The sequence below is a fragment of the Mercenaria mercenaria genome, chromosome 3 (assembly GCF_021730395.1).
Source record: "Mercenaria mercenaria strain notata chromosome 3, MADL_Memer_1, whole genome shotgun sequence".
NCBI lineage: Eukaryota > Metazoa > Mollusca > Bivalvia > Venerida > Veneridae > Mercenaria > Mercenaria mercenaria.
Genome location: NC_069363.1, coordinates 88,993,115 through 89,013,265, shown reverse-complemented (window position 1 = coordinate 89,013,265; position 20,151 = coordinate 88,993,115). Strand labels below are relative to the sequence as shown.

The following is a 20,151-nucleotide window of genomic DNA, read 5'->3' as shown; positions in this document are numbered from 1 at the left end:
GGTCTATTGATATCCTTATACGCGTTGTTCAATTTTCAAAAGCTTAATAAAAACAAAAAGTATTGAAGCTTGTCATAATGTTTTTGCCTAGTATGCCACAGAAAAATCCGACGTCTCTCTAGCAGTGGATGGTATGTTTGGAACTTTAAACCTCAAAGATACGAATCAGACTGTGTTGGGGAAACCTCGTTTTTTCCAGCACTGATAAGAGAAAAAACATTAATCTGGGAAATAAGGATGGCAATACCAACCGCCATTTTTAGGTCAAGGTCAGTCTCGGTCACATGATCTGAATAATATAACGATGTATACATAACACCTGCTGATACATGCCAAAGCGGTTCTAATAGCAATTATGAAAGGGTAGAAGTTTCCCAAAAATTACTTGAGTTAGATGCAAAATAGATTTTTGCAGAGAATTTAAAGTTTAACATCAGGCTAAGCAATGCGAATAGGTGTTACAAATGATTAAAGTTTGCTTTTGTTTTTAGTGGTTTTAAATCGCTACCATATTTTCCGCCTTGTCAGTGGTCCTACTTTATATTCAACATAAGCTTGAAACTTGTATTGTAAAGTGTGTCAGTAATATATAAAAATAACTCTGTCATAATCAGTTAAACCTACGTCGAAATAGCCTAGATTAACTTGTTCAAATAAGTTGTGAAGAAAAAAAACAAACAAATGTATTGACTGACTAGTAGATTCAACAGTTATTTCGGATGCAGGAAGGAAGGTGAAATTTGGTATCATATGCAAGGACTTGTGACAATTTGCATTACATCTCTGCATATTTGCATATCTTATAACCAGTTATCTTGTTTTGCGTCATTTTATTTAACCATCTCCGATTATCAAACGCACAGAGGTTCGTTTCAATAATTTTGTACAAATTCGAATATGCGGCCATCCTCTAACCAAGTTTTGAATACCATTAATCTAGAAAACAGAGTGAAAATCTTATACAAAAGCAATGCATTTAGTATTTAATGATGAAGACCAAGACGGTTAAAGGCCTAGATCCACTGCTTTGTAAGTACTCTGTGTTCAGACCATATGTTTTGTTCAAAGGAGATAACTCCTGAGGCTATTCAAATTTTGTATAATTATGTCCCTTGTCTTCTCAAAACATAGATAGTCAGAGCCAGGACTGATGAAGTCAGATTTTTTCACATATTTTTTTTCTAAAAAAAAAAGATTATCTATTCGGTAGCCAGACTACTATGTAAGTGTCGCCCACAAAAAAATCAAACAGACAACTCCAATTTTATCTCCTACTTATCAGTGGTGAACTGGAGGACAATTAGCACAGCAGGGGCTCCCGATTAGACCATGATTGTGCAATGGAGTTAATAGGAAGCAGTTTCCTTTCAGCAAATAATAATAAAAAAATAATAATGATAATAATAATAATAATGAAGAAAAGATGACACACCAGTGAAAATGAATTACCTTTATTCACAATACGTACGAAAAAATGGTAAAATGACTATCAAAAACATTCAATCACAGTTATTGCAAAATAGCATAATGGGATAAGATCAAATTGTTGTGCTTCATCTATTTTGAATTTTCAGTTTTAATAATAAGTTGCATTTAGTGTACGTTTTTCATGTTTTGCTTTATGACATTGACATAGACAAGAGTTTTCAATCTTATTCAGATGTTCTTTACAGTATTCAAAAAGCATTAAAATAATAATTTCGATGTTTGAATTTCGCATATTTTCTTAGAAATCCAATTTGAATTTGTACACATCTCAAACGAATGTTCACGAGATAACGATCTAAAAGTATTGTAACAATTGTAATATATTCCTAATATACGAGTTCCCTATTTTAAATTTTTATTACGCGTCGCCACTGTATACACAGTTGTACGGTATTAGTACGGCATACAGTTGTTAGCTTTATGTTGCAAGGGTTGTCGCCCTTTTGCTTATCTCCTCCATTTGTAATCATAAAGAGTTGATTTACGTTTCTCTGCCAGTAAACGTTGATTTGCATCGTTACCGTTGTTCCTTGTTAACTGGCGTGGTGGCAGCGCTTAAACAAACCCACGTTCTTCCCCTACACACCGAGGACGAGCGAGTTCATTGACATTTGAACAATAAACCAGTGCACAAAACAACTTGCTATAACAAAGGCAGTGACGAGGCAGTCATTCTTTGACTTTTCAACGCAAAGTGACAATTATGGCTGGTGTAAGGGCACCGAAACAGTGGTCCCTGACCAAAAATGAAACAATAACAACTTTCGAAGGGTGGAAACAAACTCTTCATTACACACTGTCCCTCGATCCAAATTTTGCCAGTTTTCTTGTTGATGGTTCCACCTGGGCAAAGAAGACTGTAGCTCATCCACTTAGAGGTTTTGATGACGATGGTGAGGGTGTTTCTGAGGCTAAAAGACGCACTGTGGCACAGAAGTGTACCCATCTTGAGCTAGTGTTGGGCCAAATAGCCAATAATTGTCCAGTTATTTCTAGGAACACCATTGTTAAAAATTCCACTTCAATAAACAGTATCTGGCAAGCGATTCGCTTACATTTCGGGTTCCAGACATCTGGCGGGCATTTCATGAACTTTAATAACTTAAAACAAAAGAACCAGGTGAACGACCGGAAGATTTATTTCAACGACTCACCAGTTTTATAGAAGACAATCTTCTTCGTGCTGACGGGTCAATAAAACATCATGGTGAGGTTCCGGACAGTGACGAGGATATTTCACCTACCATTGAAAATTTAATTGTACTTACCTGGCTGAGGCTTATTCACCCAGAAGTTGGAACTGCTGATTGGCCGAGACCTCATATTACTGAATCGATCGCGGGAAAAATTCGTTTGTGCAACGATACATGCCAACCACAATAGTTACGAAAAAATGATCATGTCTGCCAAATTTTGAATACATGTGTTCCTTCTGTCAATGATGACGCTAGTAACAGTTCACACGTATCTGCAGCAAGTTCTCCTAAGTATTACTCTGACACTGTCAAACTTGATCCTGATGAAATCCTTCCTAGTGAAACTCGTAATCAATTTCAAGAACTGTTAAGGGAACATGATGAGGTTTTCAGTACTGACCTGCAGGGTTATAATGGGGCGGAAGGATCTTTTGAAGCAGTTGTTAATATGGGTCCAACTCAACCCCCACAACGCAAAAGTCGTCTTCCTGAGTATGGTCGCGATAAGCTAGTACAGCTACAAGAAAATTTGATGAATTAGAAGGTCAGGGTGTATTCAAGCGACCAGAGGATGTTGGTGTCTCAGTTGAGTATCTAAATCCCTCCTTTCTGGTCAAGAAGTGATCTGATGGATTTCGTTTAGTAACTGCTTTTGCTGAAGTTGGACAGTATGTAGTAAACCACAACCTTCGTTAATGCTAGATGTAGACTCTGTTTTGAGAACTGTTGGTCAGTGGAAATATGTCATTGTTGCTGATCTTACAAGTACCTTTTATCAGATACCATTATCTCGTTCATCGATGAAATATTGCGGTGTTGCTACACCATTCCGCGGGGTTCGAGTGTACACTAAAAGTGCCATGGGAATGCCTGGTTCTGAAACGGCTCTAGAGGAATTAATGTGTCGCGTACTAGGTGACTGTTTACAAGATGGCTGTGTCGCAAAGTTAACAGATGATTTATACTGTGTAGGGAACAGCCCTGAAGAACTTATTCGTAACTAGAGCAGAGTCCTAAAAGCACTTCAGAAGTGCAACCTTAAGCTATCTCCGTCAATAACAATCATCTGTCCGCGTTCAACTACCATACTTGGTTGGGTTTGGAATGATGGCCAAATCTCAGTCCACATAAGGTTGCGGTCTTGTCAACATGTTCACCGCCATCTTCTGTTCTTGATCTTCGTGCATTCATAGGCGCTTATAAGATGCTCGCAAAAGTATTACCAGGGTGTGCAGAATACTTAGCGTCTTCATCTAGAAAAGAATCACGTGATAAACTAGTGTGGACAGATAGCTTACGTTCTGACTTCAGTTCTGCACAACATGCCTTGAGCACACACGAATCTATAACGCTTCCCAAGACCGATGATCAGTTATGGATTGTAACTAATGGATCCGTTTCAAAAAATGGTATAGGTGCTACTTTGTATGTCAATCGTGGCAACAAATTGTTACTGGCAGGATTCTTTAATGCCAAAATTAGAAACATCAAGTCTCATGGTTACCGTGCGAGATCGAATCCTTGAGCATAGCGGCCGCGATTAAGCATTTTGCTCCTTTCATAATTCAGTCTTAACATAAGCCGTGTGTACTAACTGATAGTAAACCTTGCGTACAGGCTATACTGAAACTTGGTCGCGGTGAATTTTCTGCAAGTCCCCGCGTTACCTCATTTCTTTCTGTGGCCAGTCGGTATCAAGTGAGTGTGCAGCATGTTGCTGGGTCAGCTAACTTTCCTTCAGATTTCGCGAGTAGAAATGCTGCCGAATGCTTGGAACCACGGTGTCAAGTGTGTTCATTTATAAGTCGTCTTGAGGATTCAGTAGTCAGATCAGTTAGCATTCAGGACATTATTGAAAATAACAGTCGCTTACCGTTCACATCAAGATCAGCCTGGAAAGACCTCCAGACAGAGTGCCCTGATTTACGTCGCACTATGGCTCATTTGAAGCAAGGCACGCGTCCGTCCAAGAAACAAACTAAAGTGAAAGACGTAAAAAGATACCTCAGTGTAGCTTCCATCGCTAATGATGGTTTACTCATTGTTAGACGTAGTGATCCATTGTTACCTCCAGCTGACTTAATTATCGTACCGCGCAGTGTATAGGAGAGATCGTGTTTGTATACAAATCCATTGTATATTCTATTTTTAGAACTGATAAGACAAAGATCGGGTGGTCAGACACCGAGCGTTCATGTTTTTCTGTTAACAGTGATGTTTTTCTAACGGCTTAAACTTTCTTAAAACACAGATGATATCAATATTGTTTTTGATCAATGGAAAGAATATAAAACAAGCAATTTATTGATAACTTTTAAATATTATTTTGATATAAAATGAATTAATTATGAACGCTTAACTTACAGTTTTTTCTAAAAGTTTGGAGCATCGCTACGCCGCTATTAAAATCAAATGTCATTTAAAACGGTTATTCATTTTCAAAAAATATTTGAATTAGAAAATATGAAAATCGTTAGCATTTCAAAACTTTTTAAATTTTAAAAATCCATATATGAACGAAAAAGTTATTTAAAATTGAAAATTCTGATCCATACACAAACAATGTAAAAACATTTTGTTTTGCCCAACGCCAGATAAACAGGTGTTGATGCGTGACGTCAGGGCGATCTCTCCTATTGGATGGTTTGGTAACCGCTTTGCACCTAAAACTTTGTCATCATACCAAACACCAGTTACAATTAGTTCTTAAGCGTCGGTTTTATGCATTGGATCTGTCAAAAGCTATTGGCAGAGTGTGTGAGAGTTGTCATACGTGTGCTTCTCTTGAGCAATTTCCTGAATGTCTCGTGAAACAATCCTCAGAGGAACCACCTGAGCGTGTCGGTATCAATTTCGCGGCTGATGTCTTAAAGCGAAACCGCCAACTTGTACTTGTCGTTCGTGAAACTGTCACATCTTACACGTCAGCTTGCATTATTGCAGATGAGAAACGCGACACATTATGCGATAACTTAGTCAGTGTAATGGTTGGAATGCATCCATTAAATGGCCCAAACGCGGTCGTCCGTGTAGATCCTGCTCCAGGATTCACTTCGTTGAAGGATAACAAACTTCTTGAACAGTATAACATTTCACTTCAGATTGGACGGGTTAAAAATCACAACAAGAACCCTGTTGCTGAAAAAGCCATTGCAAAGCTAGAAACTGAACTATTGCGTTTTGAACCAAGAAGGGGTCCATTGTCTAGTTTAGATCTCTCAATCTGTGTTTCACGACTTAATTCACGTATTCGCAATCAGGGCTTGTCAGCGCGTGAACTATGGACTCATAGAGATCAGTTCACATTATAGATCATGACATCGTTTTGAATCAGCATAGTTTACGTGAAAGTAATCATAATAGTCTATCAATTTCTTGAGAAAATGTGACTTCTGATGGCATTTTTTGTTAATGCTCGTATATTAGTATAAAAGTGTTCCTTAGGATAAAACATGAAATTTAAAAGGGGCTGTCGCCTTCTAGGGTTCTTCTTTACTGTATAATTGGGTCAAAGGTCAAATGGGTGCATTTACAAATACACAATGCCGTTTTGCACTCATTTTATTTTCATATACCAACTGAACTGGTATAAATACTGTGGCTCGACGCCCTTTAGTATTTTATAAACTGATGATGATTTTAAAAGTATATAAACACATTTGTAATAGAATAATATATATCTAGGAAAAGTGGCATACGATGGCAAAGTATGTTATACTTGACATGTTTGCTAATCTTTATATGTGGATCAACTACAGAAATATTTTTGGTACTGTTGCATCAAAGGATTATTTCAATGTAATTTCAAGGTCACAGACATGTCATGGTCAAAACAGAACTTTTAAAAATGACTTCTTAGTTATTAAAGGTATCAGCTATAAGAAGAATACATGTATTGTACACATTTTGAGAAATGTGTGTGAAAGAGAAAATATGATAGGTTTTAAGGAAGAAGACTAGAGCGGAAAAAGAATTACATTTAAATGTATAAAAATTCTCACGTAAATAGTTAAAATCTCTTTAATGCCATGTATACAACCAAGTATTTTTAGCTCAATAAGGAGAGCGCATACCTAAGGACCGCGAGGTCGTGAGTTAGATCCCCGGGAGAGGTAAATGTTCTCCATGATTATTTGATAATAGACATTGTCAGAAGTAATTTCGTCCTCCACTTCTGAATCATATGGAGGAGTTGGCAGTTACTTGCGGGGAAAGGCTACTACTTGTAGAGGCTCTGCCGCAAAATGACTGAAATACTGTTGAAAGTAACATTTTTATAATAGTTTTATATGAGATGCTTCTTCAGCTCCTAAAGAAATGAATACAAATCTGGTGATGATTTATTATATGATTTTATATTTATGTTAATTTGTCCGTTCGGTGATGCTTAAATAGGACCATTTCAGAGGAATATCTGAATATTGGTCACATCATAGGTGTACACAGTACATGTACAGTAATAAACAAAAGAGAACAGATCTGTAGGATTTCAACTAGTTAATCTATACATTATTTTTTTGATTTGCTGTAATTTTGTTCTTTTTTCACTATCGGTCAGGCTTTTATTATCATACTTTATGTATTTGTAATTAAGTAACACATTTCAAGAACTATCACCGAAGCTCTTAATGCGATATCTGCATCATTTTTTTTCTGAAAATTCAGCACGCTATTTCTGTTTCGATCCTTATTATCTTTGGCTTTGCTTCTACACCCTCACTTCCTGTCAGGTCAAGTCTTTTTGAAGTTATGACATCTATAGGACCAACATAAACAAATAGTTACAAAATTGTAGATACTGTAAACACTTGAAGAGCGGCTACCAGTTCTGACAAAAGCCTAATGTTTATGTGCAAAATAAGTTTTAGCTGATTCAAAATTATATAGTGTACCATTTTCATGCTAATGAAATGAAAAAAAAAATATGAAAAGAACCCTAAAAACACACACATAACACTTGCAGTTATCTTATATCTATATTTACATTTTGATTAACTACTGCTTGATTTTTGGTTGCGGGATTTATCCCGCTACCAAAGTTAAGTGTATTTCTGACAATCATGTAGTATCTTTATTTGATTCCAAATTACAACCAAAGGAAGGATGTTCATGTGCTACACAAAGTAGTCCCATTCATGAACAATGCGGATGAATTATCAATGATCAAGTAGTTCTTATTCATCGTCCAGTATCCATTCACACTGGCCATTTAGATTATATAAGATCTGTCAATGATTAGGTATTCCAGCCCATGGTTACATCTCTGACTTCCAGCTGTTCATGTAAGGTCAGGCAGAGTTTATCTTAGATATGAGGCACATTAGTATTTGTTCCTTATACATGTATATTTATAGATTTGCATTTTAAATGAAAATAATTCTAGCAAAACCCGCAACCACCAGACATCTCAAGGCTTTGATTATTTATAGATAGTATTTCTGAACGCCCACACATTCATAAAATTGCTACAGCACATGCGTAAACCACTGGAATAGAGTCTTGATTGACAGCATAGACCATTTTAGATAATGCTTGAGAGAATTCGCACAATTCAAACTATTCCACTAATAGACTTAATCAATCCGAGTCTTTAGATCTAGCAACGGTTAGTACAGTCAAACCGTGTTTGCTAGAGCTCGACGGGACTAGCAAAATGTGTAAGAGATATCAGTAGTATCCGAATTCGAGCAAACGAAGTTTTATTGTTAGGTTTAACGTAGCACCGACACAATTATAGGTCATCTGGCAACTTTCCAGCTTTGATGGTTGAGGAAGACCCCAGGTACCCCTCCATGCATTATTTCATCACGAGCGGGCACCTGCCTGGGTAGAACCACCGACCTTCCGTAAGCCAGCTGGATGGCTTCCTCACATGAAGAATTCAACGCCCCGAGTGAGGCTCGAACCCACATCGATGAGGGGCAACTGATTTGAAGTCAGCGACCTTAACCACTCGGCCACGGAGGCCCCTCAAGTTTGACTGTACTAATCTTTATAAAATTTGCGCCATAGAACTTTCTACCTGTTGTGTTTATACAGACAATCATACAGGTACTCAACCAGCATTTATGGAAATTGTTAGCCTGAAAACGGAAAGTTTAGAAACATGAGAAAGATATCTTTCACAAATGAACAAAATATCAAAGCTTATGAAAAATTAAGCTCATTCTATAGAAATAACTTTAGTCGTTTTTGTACCCCCTGACAACAAAGTTGTAAGGGGGGTATACTGGTTTCAGGTTGTCTGTCTGTCCGTCTGTCTGTCCGTAGACACAATCTTGTGCGCACCATCTCTCCTCATCCCCTTGACACAATTTAATGAAACTTCACACAAGTGATCAGTAACAACAGTAGTTGTGCATGGGGCATGTTAGGTTCTTTCAGAAAAAAAACTTGCAGAGTTATGGGACTTTGTTTTTTGTTACTATACTATATACATAGACACAATCTTGTGCCCACCATCTCTCCTCATCCCCTTGACACAATTTAATGAAACTTCACACAAGTGATCAGTAACAACAGTAGTTGTGCATGGGGCATGTTAGGTTCTTTCAGAAAAAAATACTTGCAGAGTTATGGGACTTTGTTTTTTGTTACTGTACTATATACATAGACACAATCTTGTGCGCACCATCTCTCCTCATCCCCTTGACACAATTTAATGAAACTTCACACAAGTGATCAGTAACAACAGTAGTTGTGCATGCGGCATGTTAGGTTCTTTCAACGACAAAAATTGCAGAGTTATGGGACTTTGTTTCTCGTTAACATACTATGTACATACAGTCTTCATATGCAGTCTTGTGCACGCCTCATCTTCCGAACCCTTGCACACAATTTAATGAAACTTCACACAAGTGATCAGTACCAACCCTAGTTGTGCATGGTTCATGTTACGTTCTTTTAGATAAATATTCTGCATAGTTATGGGACTTTGTTTTTTGTTACTATACTGTATACATACAGTCTATATACATACAGTCCACATAATTATGCAATCTTGTGTGCGTCAAATTGCAATGTACTGTGTCATTGCATGCGGGGGGTACATTCATCACCTTAAGTGATAGCTCTAGTTAATTTTGCCTGTCTCAAATGCAATAAATCTATTTAAAGTAATTTATTTTACTTCTCAAATTTATAATTATCACCGAAAAATAACAGGTTTTCAACTTACTTCGACACTGACTGCGGACAGCGGACTGCGTACTTACAGTACGGGTTTTCTCAAAATATTTAAAGGTTCGCAAAACAGAAAACATACTTAGGGTATATATGTTTCTTTTACCTATATGTGTTGTAACTTTTGCCTTCATTGTACAAATTAGTGTATTGTGAGATTATCTGCTGTTATATATACGTTTGAAAATATATGGATAGTGAACAGGCTACATTTAAAACAGGTAATCGCAATATTCTGATGTCATCTAAATATACGCTGTCATATTTTACTTGCATTAAGCATGTTTATTCAATTATCCGTATGCTTTAACATTTTGCTTTTATATTTTTGGACATTTCTGGCGTTACTTAACCTCCGTGCGAATCGAACGATATGACATGTGAAGTTTCGAACCCACATTACTACGATAATAATTTACCTTAATATGTTCATGCATTAATAATACAACTTGAAACATGGATTTGAAAATAACGGTGTATGTGTCCGTCAATACAATTCCTAGACTAGTTTTTTCCTAGCAACATAATAAATAAAACGAAGTACAAAATATTATTGTTAAAAGTTAATAAAACATCCTGAATGAAATTAAAGTCCGTTTTTGTTGTATAGTATATATACCGTGTTCTAGTAGAATTCTGTACGGAAAAGGTCATTGATTTTCATTAATTTTGATAATGTATCTAATGTTCGATAAAATAGAAGTTTTACTGAAATATCTTGAATGATTTATTTCAACACTTTGTCTTAACATACTGGAAGCTCTCATACATGTATATTTCAACCCCGTCGAAACGAGATCCGATACATTACCATATTTTAGCTAAAACATCCTGAATTAGTTATGTATCAGCATGTTTGGAGATACAAATGGAAATAGCCACTTCGTATTTTCATAATCTGATAACAGAATTGCATGTTAAAAGTTGTTTTAAATTTACTATCTTAAAGTGACTACTCAGTATGAATTATCAGTCTCAACTGGAATTTAATCTTTAAGTACCATTAAAACTGGCTGTCAAAATGTCAATCTAAAACCCAGCGGAGGCCGAAAGTTGTTTTGTGTACATTAGGCATGTGACGCGTCCAAGGTCAAATTCCGATCATATTCCGAAAAATGTTTTATGGCCTGAGTGCATGCATAGAATTGTCAGCGAAATTATATTTTTGACACCATTTGAACAATTCTGTGTGGTCATTTGATACAACCAGCTTAGTAGTCGAGACAAGCCTTTATCATTGACAAAGCCTTTTTGGTCCTGTACCTTTTCGAACACATGCATACACATGGTATGTGTAGATACTCGGTTTTGGGGAACTTGGACAAATATTTAAACTCATGAAAACTCACGGTATATATTGGTTTAATAATTTATAATGTAGCCATCTTTTATATCCTGATAAGATAACGTGACCGGGAAAACTGAATGAATTCAGTACTGTATAAAAATGAATTTGTAGGGTTTGAAATAGTTCAGAATATACATGTTTAATACCAAGTAAGACATTTTTACCGCGGTGCATTAAACTGTCACGCATCGTTTCGTGCATTTTCAAAATTGTGCGTCGTACAATAGCATTTCAGCAATCCGAGTGCATTAGTACGAAACTATGTTTCCAAAATCACTATATACATTCTTTGATACCAAATATTCAACTCAATTGTAACATAATGTTGTTTTGATTCCCTGATCTTAAAAAAGCGAACCTCTTGCGGCACAGGGGTAGGGGAAGTGTCTGTCTCTTTACCAGGTGGTCATTGGTTCAAATCCTTGACTAAAAGGTATGTTGATCGTTGAATTAAAAGCCGTTTTCGCTGCTAGCGAATACTGGCTAGATCCTCACGAAATTGACAACAAGCATTTAAATAAGTTGCTACACTTCAGATAAAAAGGAATAAGTTTGCGATGTCGAAAGATTTGAGTATAATAGATACGTTAATAAAAAAGGTATAAAAGGTAAAAGGATATTTTTTTTAAAAGATGCGCCCACACTGTTACGAATGCTTGTAAGACAAAATACATGTATATCGGTAATTCATAAACGCAATACAATGCATATTAAATCTTATAACTATCTTTTCTCGGATATTTTAAATAGAAACAGTATAACGGCATTAGAACCGGATGCTAAGTACGCCGCTGTTCAGTTTTGAAAAAAACAAACTTACATACAGTTTGAGAAAACCCCTATAGTAAGTTCGCAGTCCGTGGTCCGCAGTACGCGTCGAAGTAAGCTGAAAATCTCTATTAGAAGGTAGCAGAAATGGCGAAAATCTGACGTTTATAACAAAAATGCACTTACTGACCTTTGACCTTGTGCTGTGACCTTACTATGACCTTTAGAAGGCGACAGCCCCCCTGAATTTTTTCCAATTTTAATGGCTGTTGGGCATTAACAAAAAATGCCATCAAAGGCAATTTCTAGGCCTCTTTTTGGATATATAGGCAGACTATAAATACAGTGAGAAATCTAAATGTCCTAATGTTACACACAGTTCAAACCAGGTCAGTGTAGGAGATTTAATATATTTGTATTCAGACAAGCAGAAATCTCGTGCGAGGGACATATACCCTTTTGTTTCTATTGACAATGAATGGTGCTTTATAAAAAAGTTCACAGGAAATCAGTTACGCGCTACATCTTACAAAATAAAACTGTCTGAATGTTACCGCGTTGAGAGTGAGATTCATTCTATTTATTCCCCAAGTCTGAAAGATTTTGAAAATGAGAGTGATAATGAGGACACTGAATCAAACACGTGCATTTCTGAGATGGTTCCAGTGCCTCCGACTTTAACTATACCATTACTAAATGATAATGTCCTTCGTGAGCCTTCTGAACCTTAAATGTTAATCGGCGAACTTGATGAAAGCCCTCCTCTGGAAAAGGGGCGTTCTGATGAAGATATAGATGAAACTCCACAGTCTAGACCACGAAGATGTCGTAAACCTCCAAGTACTTGGAGTATTATGAGACATAAACAATTCATGACTATAAACTACATACCAGTATTTGTAAACCTGGCGGTATATTTACCACTAGTACACACTGGTGTACATTTATTGGAATATTGATAATCTATGATAGCTTAAGAGTTTGGTTGAGAAATGTTTTTCATGTTATAGGACTAGAATCCGTATGTTTCCATGTGACAGTATATTTTTTTAACATTTCTTTGTACTATGCTTTTCTGTTTTATGTTTTATATGATTAGGAAATCTCATTAAGTATAAAATAGGTATATTTACTAAACAAGTGTTAAATAACCTACATATCTGAATATTGACATACTTTTTGTTTAGCAGTTACTTATGGTTAATTCTTATGCGGCACATAAACTACATATTTTTCCTTTATCAGCTTGAGATATAAATTCATGTTCTGAACTACCGTACTTGTACTTTTAAGTTGGATACTTAACTATTTTAATAATTGGAATGCTTAACTATTTTAATAATTGAGAATAGTTTTTCTTTAAAGATAAAAGAAGAGGTTGCGCCACTGTATACACAGTTGTACGGTATTAGTACGGCATACAGTTGTTAGCTTTATGTTGCAAGGGTTGTCGCCCTTTTGCTTATCTCCTCCATTTGTAATCATAAAGAGTTGATTTACGTTTCTCTGCCAATAAACGTTGATTTGCATCGTTACCGTTGTTCCTTGTTAACTGGCGCGTGAACATTTAATAAAAAGTGTCCCAGAGAGATGCAGTTCTTAAAGTTGACATATTTATTGAATAAGAGTTTGAAAATAAAATTCTCACGTACTGATACTGATATAAAAGGTTGGCTGACTTGTATAGCGTATTATCTGGGCTAAAGGTAAAGAGATACGCCGAATTGTAATAAAGTTGTAACTGCAGGTACAAAAATGAACCTGCAGGTATATATATAAAAGTACCTGCAGGTATAAAATTGTACCTGCGCGTATAAAATTGTACCTACAGGTATATAAATTGTACCTGTAGGCACACATTTATATGCGCAGGTACAAATATGAAATGTACGTACAAGTATAAAGTTGTACCTGTGGGTATATATTTTTTACCTGCAGGTACACTTTTATACCTGCAGGTACAAATTAGTAATGTACGTGAAGGTGTAATTTATAGCTGAAGGTATTATAATTATGCAGGTGTTCCTGTTTAATCAATTTTTATTTGCCGGATTTTGTAAGAATATTGTGAAGTTTGTAAAAATCAGTGTTTATCAGATTTTACATTGTAGAACAGTTTTTTATTCGGACGTGCAGAACTACCTTAAAGAAAGACAATATATCAGTTGTACAATCGGACAAAACTGAACATATGTCATTAAATGAGAACACGTTATCAAATGTGCAGCCTAACGAAGAAACTGAACAGATGGCATTAATGAAGAATACTATATCAAATGTCCAGCCTGACGAAGAAACTGAACATATTGCATTAAAGAAGAACACTATATCAAATGTGCAGCCTGACGAAGAAACTGAACATATGGCATTAAAGAAGAACGATGGCACAGTTGTACCACCGGACGGTGGATGGGGGTGGATGATAGTTCTCGGTTCCTTTCTGGTGCATTTAATCACTGATGGAATATTATTTTCATTTGGAATTCTATATATAGAGTTCTTAGACTATTATAAAGGCGGCAAAGGGGAGACTGCTTGGATAGGTTCACTGGTAATGGGTTTTCAGTTATTCGCTGGTACGTAAACTGTTCATCTATATATGCATTTGAGCCGCACCATGAGAAAACCAACATAGTGCATTTGCGACTAGCATGGATCTAGACCGGCCTGCGCACCCGCGCAGTCTGGTCAGGATCCATGCTGGTCACTAACGGTTTCTCCAATTGCAATAGGCTTTGAAAGCAAACAATATGGATCCTGACCAGACTGCACGGATGCACAGGCTGGTCTGGATCCATGCTGGTCGCAAATGCTCTATGTTGGTTTTCTCATGGTGCGGCTCATTTAAAGCTTTTACTGTAATGTATACAGATTTTTATAGCAGTTATACATTCGAAAAGTTCCACTAATATATATACTTACTGTGCATGTGCATAAGAAAATATCCCGTCTGTTGCTCTCGCTGGGGACCCAATTCTTTATGATAATGATATTTATTTGAAATGCAAATGCACGCTTCTTAACTTGTAATTTACGCGAAACGTGTATAAGCAATTGGAATAGCTATTAACAGGTATCGAACATAGTTTGTCTCCATTAATTGTTCTTGTTGTGGGGACTCCTATTATACTGATATAAAATTATGCTTTATTGCAATTTTTCTGCTTTCGATGGTGAAAGAAGTCCCTGGTCACCTGTCTGAGTACTATTTCATGCATGGGAGGGAAATCAGCGACTTTAACCGCTGGGCCACGGAAACTGTCTTATTAATGGCTGTGCGGAGAGGCCCTTTACATAATGATATTTATAAACAAACGTTTTCATAATGTCTGTGCAACAGATCCTATGTCTGTCGTATTAGTGTGAGGCCTGAATATGTATTATAATATCAATATGATCCAACTAACTTATTGACATTGTTCTGTGTTTTTGGATGAATATTTTCACATATACTGTATTTCAGGCCCATTAGCAAGTATCTTGACCAACAAGTTTGGATGTCGATTAACAACAATAGTTGGTTCTGTGGCTGTTGCCGTAGGATTTGTGCTCAGCATTTTTTCACCAAATCTTTATTTCCTGTATTTCAGTTTTGGTGCAATTTCAGGTCAGTGGCCTATGTTTCCCAGGGATCTTTACAGATATGTTTTCAACTTCACATCTATATCTTAAATTCATTGCATTTATAACTGCATAGCTTTAAAAATAGCCTTATCAGATAAAACTCTGACTTTGATATATAGATCCGTTAAAGTAGTTATCTACCTGCACTATTATATTTTTCAAACGTTTTGTGTAAGCTTAAAGAAATTCATATCCGACACATGGTCTTCATAACGTTATTTCCGTTGCAGGTATCGGGTTTTGTTTGACCTATTTACCAGCTGTTGTTAGCGTAGGACACTATTTTGAAAAAAAACGTACTTTTGCGGTTGGACTTGCATCATGTGGAAGCGGTATAGGTTCGTTCATTTTTAATCCGGTCACAAAATATTTAATTGACGTGTATGCATGGCGAGGTGCATTACTTATTCAAGCGGGTATTGTACTAAACTGTGTCCTTTGTGGAGCTATATTTAGACCACTAGAAAAGCAAACAACATCCGCACCTGAAACAATGGCTTTAGAAAAACATAAAGTTAGGGAAGAAAACGTCCTATTGACTAGCGATACCACAGATTTAAGGTTGTGTGCCGATAACAGTGATTATGTACATGGCAGTCAATCATTCCTTGAGCAGCCTTCAACATCAGAAGTTGAAAATAGTAAACGTTACGCCTGCAAAGATAAAAAGGGCTCGTTTCACCGTGAAAGTTCTTTACAAAAGAAAGAGAACCCACAAGAACAGCGATTTTGTGCAGAGGATATGGCTGATCAATTTCATCGACATGGTAGGTACATGTATTTTTTTCTGTATTAATGATAGAACCAGATATTTGTGAATTAGTTTTGTATATGGGAAATTAATTATCGTGAAGGTTTTGTACTCGTCAACCCGGAAAAAAATCCACCTTAATGGAATTATAATCTTAAATCAAAGAACACTTATTATCATTAAAAAAACAGCTTTATGCAATTATAATTTTAAATCAAAGAAAATTTATTATCATTAATTAGTCATTTGAGAATAACAGACACTTGAAAACAAAATCAAAATTAAACGATTTTACTGTGCATTATGCTGATATGAATAGTTAAAGATCAATAACAAATATGCTTTGTGCTAACTCTGTTCACGTGTTCTTCTTTCTTCTTCATCACAAGAAAAACGCTTTATAACCATATAAGATAATAATGTAATTTTGTTGACGAGAACAAAAATCTTTAACAATTTTAGATGTATAGATATTCCACTAATGCTTCTAATTACAGAAGAACTTTCTCTGAGTGATATAGATTCCAATACATCTGCGTTGCTCCCCACGTCGGACAAGAAGACCGAAAGTTTTGAATTGGTAACTGACGACAAGACCAAATTTGCAAAGAAATTGTGCTGTGGCTATGGACGAACCGATTTACAGCGTACGATGAAGCAATCGTGCAACTTTTCCCCACAGAAGAACTTGGTTTTCATAATGTATCTAATTTCAAATGTCTTTGCCAGTTTAAGCCTCAATGTCCCGTTCGTTTTCTTGTATGGTCACGCCATTGATCAGGGAATAGACACAGAGAGTGCTAAATGGTTAGGTTCTATTACTGGGATAGCGAATACTTTTGGAAAAATTTTAAGTGGACTTATTGCGGACAAATTCAAAATTAATCGGTTATTGCTATTCAATACTACATTGACAATATGTGGTATTGCAACAACCCTTTGTCCTTTGTGCTTTAATTTTACCTCGTTAGTTCTGTTCTCATGCGTGTTTGGTCTTTCATTTGGTGAGTATTTCTGTTTTATCCGATGAACTGTATTTTATTTGCCATTATAGGATTCTTATGTCATCAAACAAATAGCAAGAATAATATGCAATTTTGATGACATTATAATTATTCTTATTGCAACAAGTCACCGAACCTTGATATAATACAGAATCACATATTAAGGTATCTAAAGGCATTACATAATACAGTACTCACTGAACTATAAATATAGGATCTCCAGCTCTCTACTGAAACCAGGTCACTGAATTTCTATAGTTCAGCTATTCAGTAAATTCAGTTTGGTTTTTCTAATTAGAATTTGTATCTCCTTAATCCTGTACTGTTTTAGAAGTATGATGAGCTTACCGATAAATTACGGAATTGTTCAAGCACTATAGACTATACGTAATAGTTTTCTTTTCAGGTATGTATGTTCCATTGATGTCAGTTGTCCTTGTTGACCTTTTAGGACTAGAGCTGTTAAATAATTCTTTCGGCTTGCTACTGATGTTTAAAGGGATGGCAAATTTGATGGGTCCACCGGTTGCAGGTAAGGGCAAAACGCATTGCGACAATATGAGCATTGATGTATAATTAATTTTTTAAAGTAATTTCATAGATATTTGCTATTATATTTTACAGGTAATGAGCGACTCGCATTCACGAACTTATATATCATTTATTCATATTGTTCATTACTGTTAAAGCTCTGCTAATCCTGCGAAACGTGAAAATGGAAAATCTACAACCTTAAGAATGTTATGATTTCTTAATCCTTGTGGTTGAACCAAACCCTAAACAAATCTAAGTAGTTTAATTTAATTTGCACAGGTTGGCTTTACGATGCAACAGGAAGTTACGATATACCTTTCATAATTGGTGGCATCACTTTGACTGCGAGTGGAATAGTGTTGTATCCTGTAACCTGTATAAGGAGATGTCGTAAAAATAAGGAGTGTAAAGGAGTGTAAAGGAGAAGAGCGTTCTAATAAGACAAAACAATACATATTTAAAACAAATATTACCATTCATATCCAGAGTTACCAGAATTTTTTAAGCCTTCAGTGCAAGTATTGTTCCAAGAGAAATAAAGTATTATCTAAACAGAAGACTGTCGCAAAATGACAATCATTTGAAAGAAAATGTAGTACGTTGTATGTACATAACACTTCATTTATCATATTATACTCTTAAACTTTCATTTTTCAAAAGATCCAGTTATACTTGACCTTGTAAAAAGCGTATTGCATTACAAAAATACTATTTATAAATAACAATCATTTTACACTCCATCAGTGGACTGAACAGATCTTTACGTTTTGAAATCATGAACAAATGCAACTGGGTAATAGTTTTCAGATCGCTGTTAGTCATTGTTTGGACAGTACTAATATAATTTCTTATATATAACAGTTTTAAGCAATTCCATCAGCGGAATATTTTCTCTTTTTTTTCTATTATCTCTTACATGTCTATATTCATTCAGAAATGTCTGCAAGAGGAATATTTTAGTTCTAATAAGCAGCAATTAATGAACTATCAAGTAATGGCACTGCAAGACATTGTCACCCGGGGCAACATAAGAACTTTACTACTATACTATAAATAGATATTCTCGTTTGAAGAAATCGGGAAGTTAGAAATATTTTTGCAATAAATGCAAATGTCCAAAATTACTGAAACGAATCAGACTTATTTCCTGGATTTGTTATATGATAAAACCACATAAGTATAAATTAAAATTTGTCTTTGCATATGCGGTCAAAAGATTTACAAATCATCTAAATTCTATTGAATCGAACGTTTTCTGTGTTCAATATTTTCAAAGTGTCTGAAATATATATTCTCAAATAATTATTATCATAGTCATAATGATATTGCATGTATCAGTACCAAAAAAGGCCATTTTTTTCGTACCAAATCAAGACTATATAAATAAGGTTTTAGAATTTTCAAACCCTTTGGCAAGACGTACATGTGTATTTGCAACTGGTTTTGAAACTTAAGTAAACTCCTATTCGTCACATCTTTCTCCTGCATATTAATTGGGCAGTATGAGAATCCTTCATATTAATTTTCCTTCATATTAATTGAACAGAATCATAATCCTACATATTGATTGAGCAGTATCATAATCCTCCATATCGATTGAGCAGCATCATAATCCTCCATATTGATTGAGCAGTATCATAATCCTCCATATTGATTGAGCAGTATCATAATCCTACATATTGATTGGGCAGTAACATAATCATCCATATTGATTGAGCAATATCATACTCCTCCATATTGATTGAACAGTATCATAACCCTACATATTGATTGAGCAGTATCATCATCCTACATATTGATTGAGCAGTATCATAATCATTCATATTGATTGAGCAGTATCATAATCCTACATATTGATTGAGCAGTATCATAATCCTACATATTGATTGAGCAGTATCATAATCCTCCATATTGATTGAACAGTTTCATAATCCTCCATATTGATTGGACAGTATCATAATCCTCCATATTGATTGAGCAGTATCATAATCATCCATATTGATTGGGCATTATCATAATCATCCATATTGATTTAGCAGTATCATAATCCTACATATTGACTGAGCAGTATCATAATCCTCCATATTGATTGGGCAGTATCATAATCTTCCATATTGACTGAGCAGTATCATAATCCTACACAGTTATTGGGCAGTATCATAATCCTCCATATTGATTGGGCAGTATCATTATCCTCCATATTGATTTAGCAGTATCATAATCCTTCATATTGATTGGGCAGTATCATAATCCTCC

General features: G+C 35.6%; 1 protein-coding gene across 5 annotated transcripts; it reads left to right on the top strand.

Annotated features, from left to right (window-relative positions):
• Nucleotides 1-11,071: 11,071 nt before the first annotated feature.
• Nucleotides 11,072-19,024, top strand: LOC128555766 (monocarboxylate transporter 12-B-like). Of its 5 annotated transcripts, none has more exons than XM_053539200.1 (7): nucleotides 11,072-13,688; nucleotides 14,099-14,558; nucleotides 15,446-15,589; nucleotides 15,837-16,373; nucleotides 16,855-17,361; nucleotides 17,768-17,893; nucleotides 18,175-19,024. In XM_053539200.1, exons 2-7 carry the CDS (start codon nucleotides 14,174-14,176, stop codon nucleotides 18,312-18,314), a joined length of 1,839 nt encoding a protein of 612 aa, XP_053395175.1. In that variant the 5' UTR covers nucleotides 11,072-13,688; nucleotides 14,099-14,173; the 3' UTR covers nucleotides 18,315-19,024. The 5 variants fall into 5 exon arrangements, with proteins under 5 accessions (XP_053395175.1, XP_053395176.1, XP_053395173.1 ...); XM_053539201.1 differs by having other exon boundaries at nucleotides 14,094-14,558; nucleotides 16,855-17,004; XM_053539198.1 differs by having other exon boundaries at nucleotides 14,094-14,558.
• Nucleotides 19,025-20,151: the final 1,127 nt, after the last annotated feature.

Coding starts and splice junctions, on each gene's coding strand:
- LOC128555766 (XM_053539200.1), top strand. CDS start 14,174: ATGTCATTAAATGAGAACACGTTATCAAATGTGCAGCCTAACGAAGAA. Junction 17,362..17,767: donor CGTGTTTGGTCTTTCATTTG/GTGAGTATTTCT, acceptor TTTTCTTTTCAG/GTATGTATGTTCCATTGATG. Junction 17,894..18,174: donor GATGGGTCCACCGGTTGCAG/GTAAGGGCAAAA, acceptor TAATTTGCACAG/GTTGGCTTTACGATGCAACA.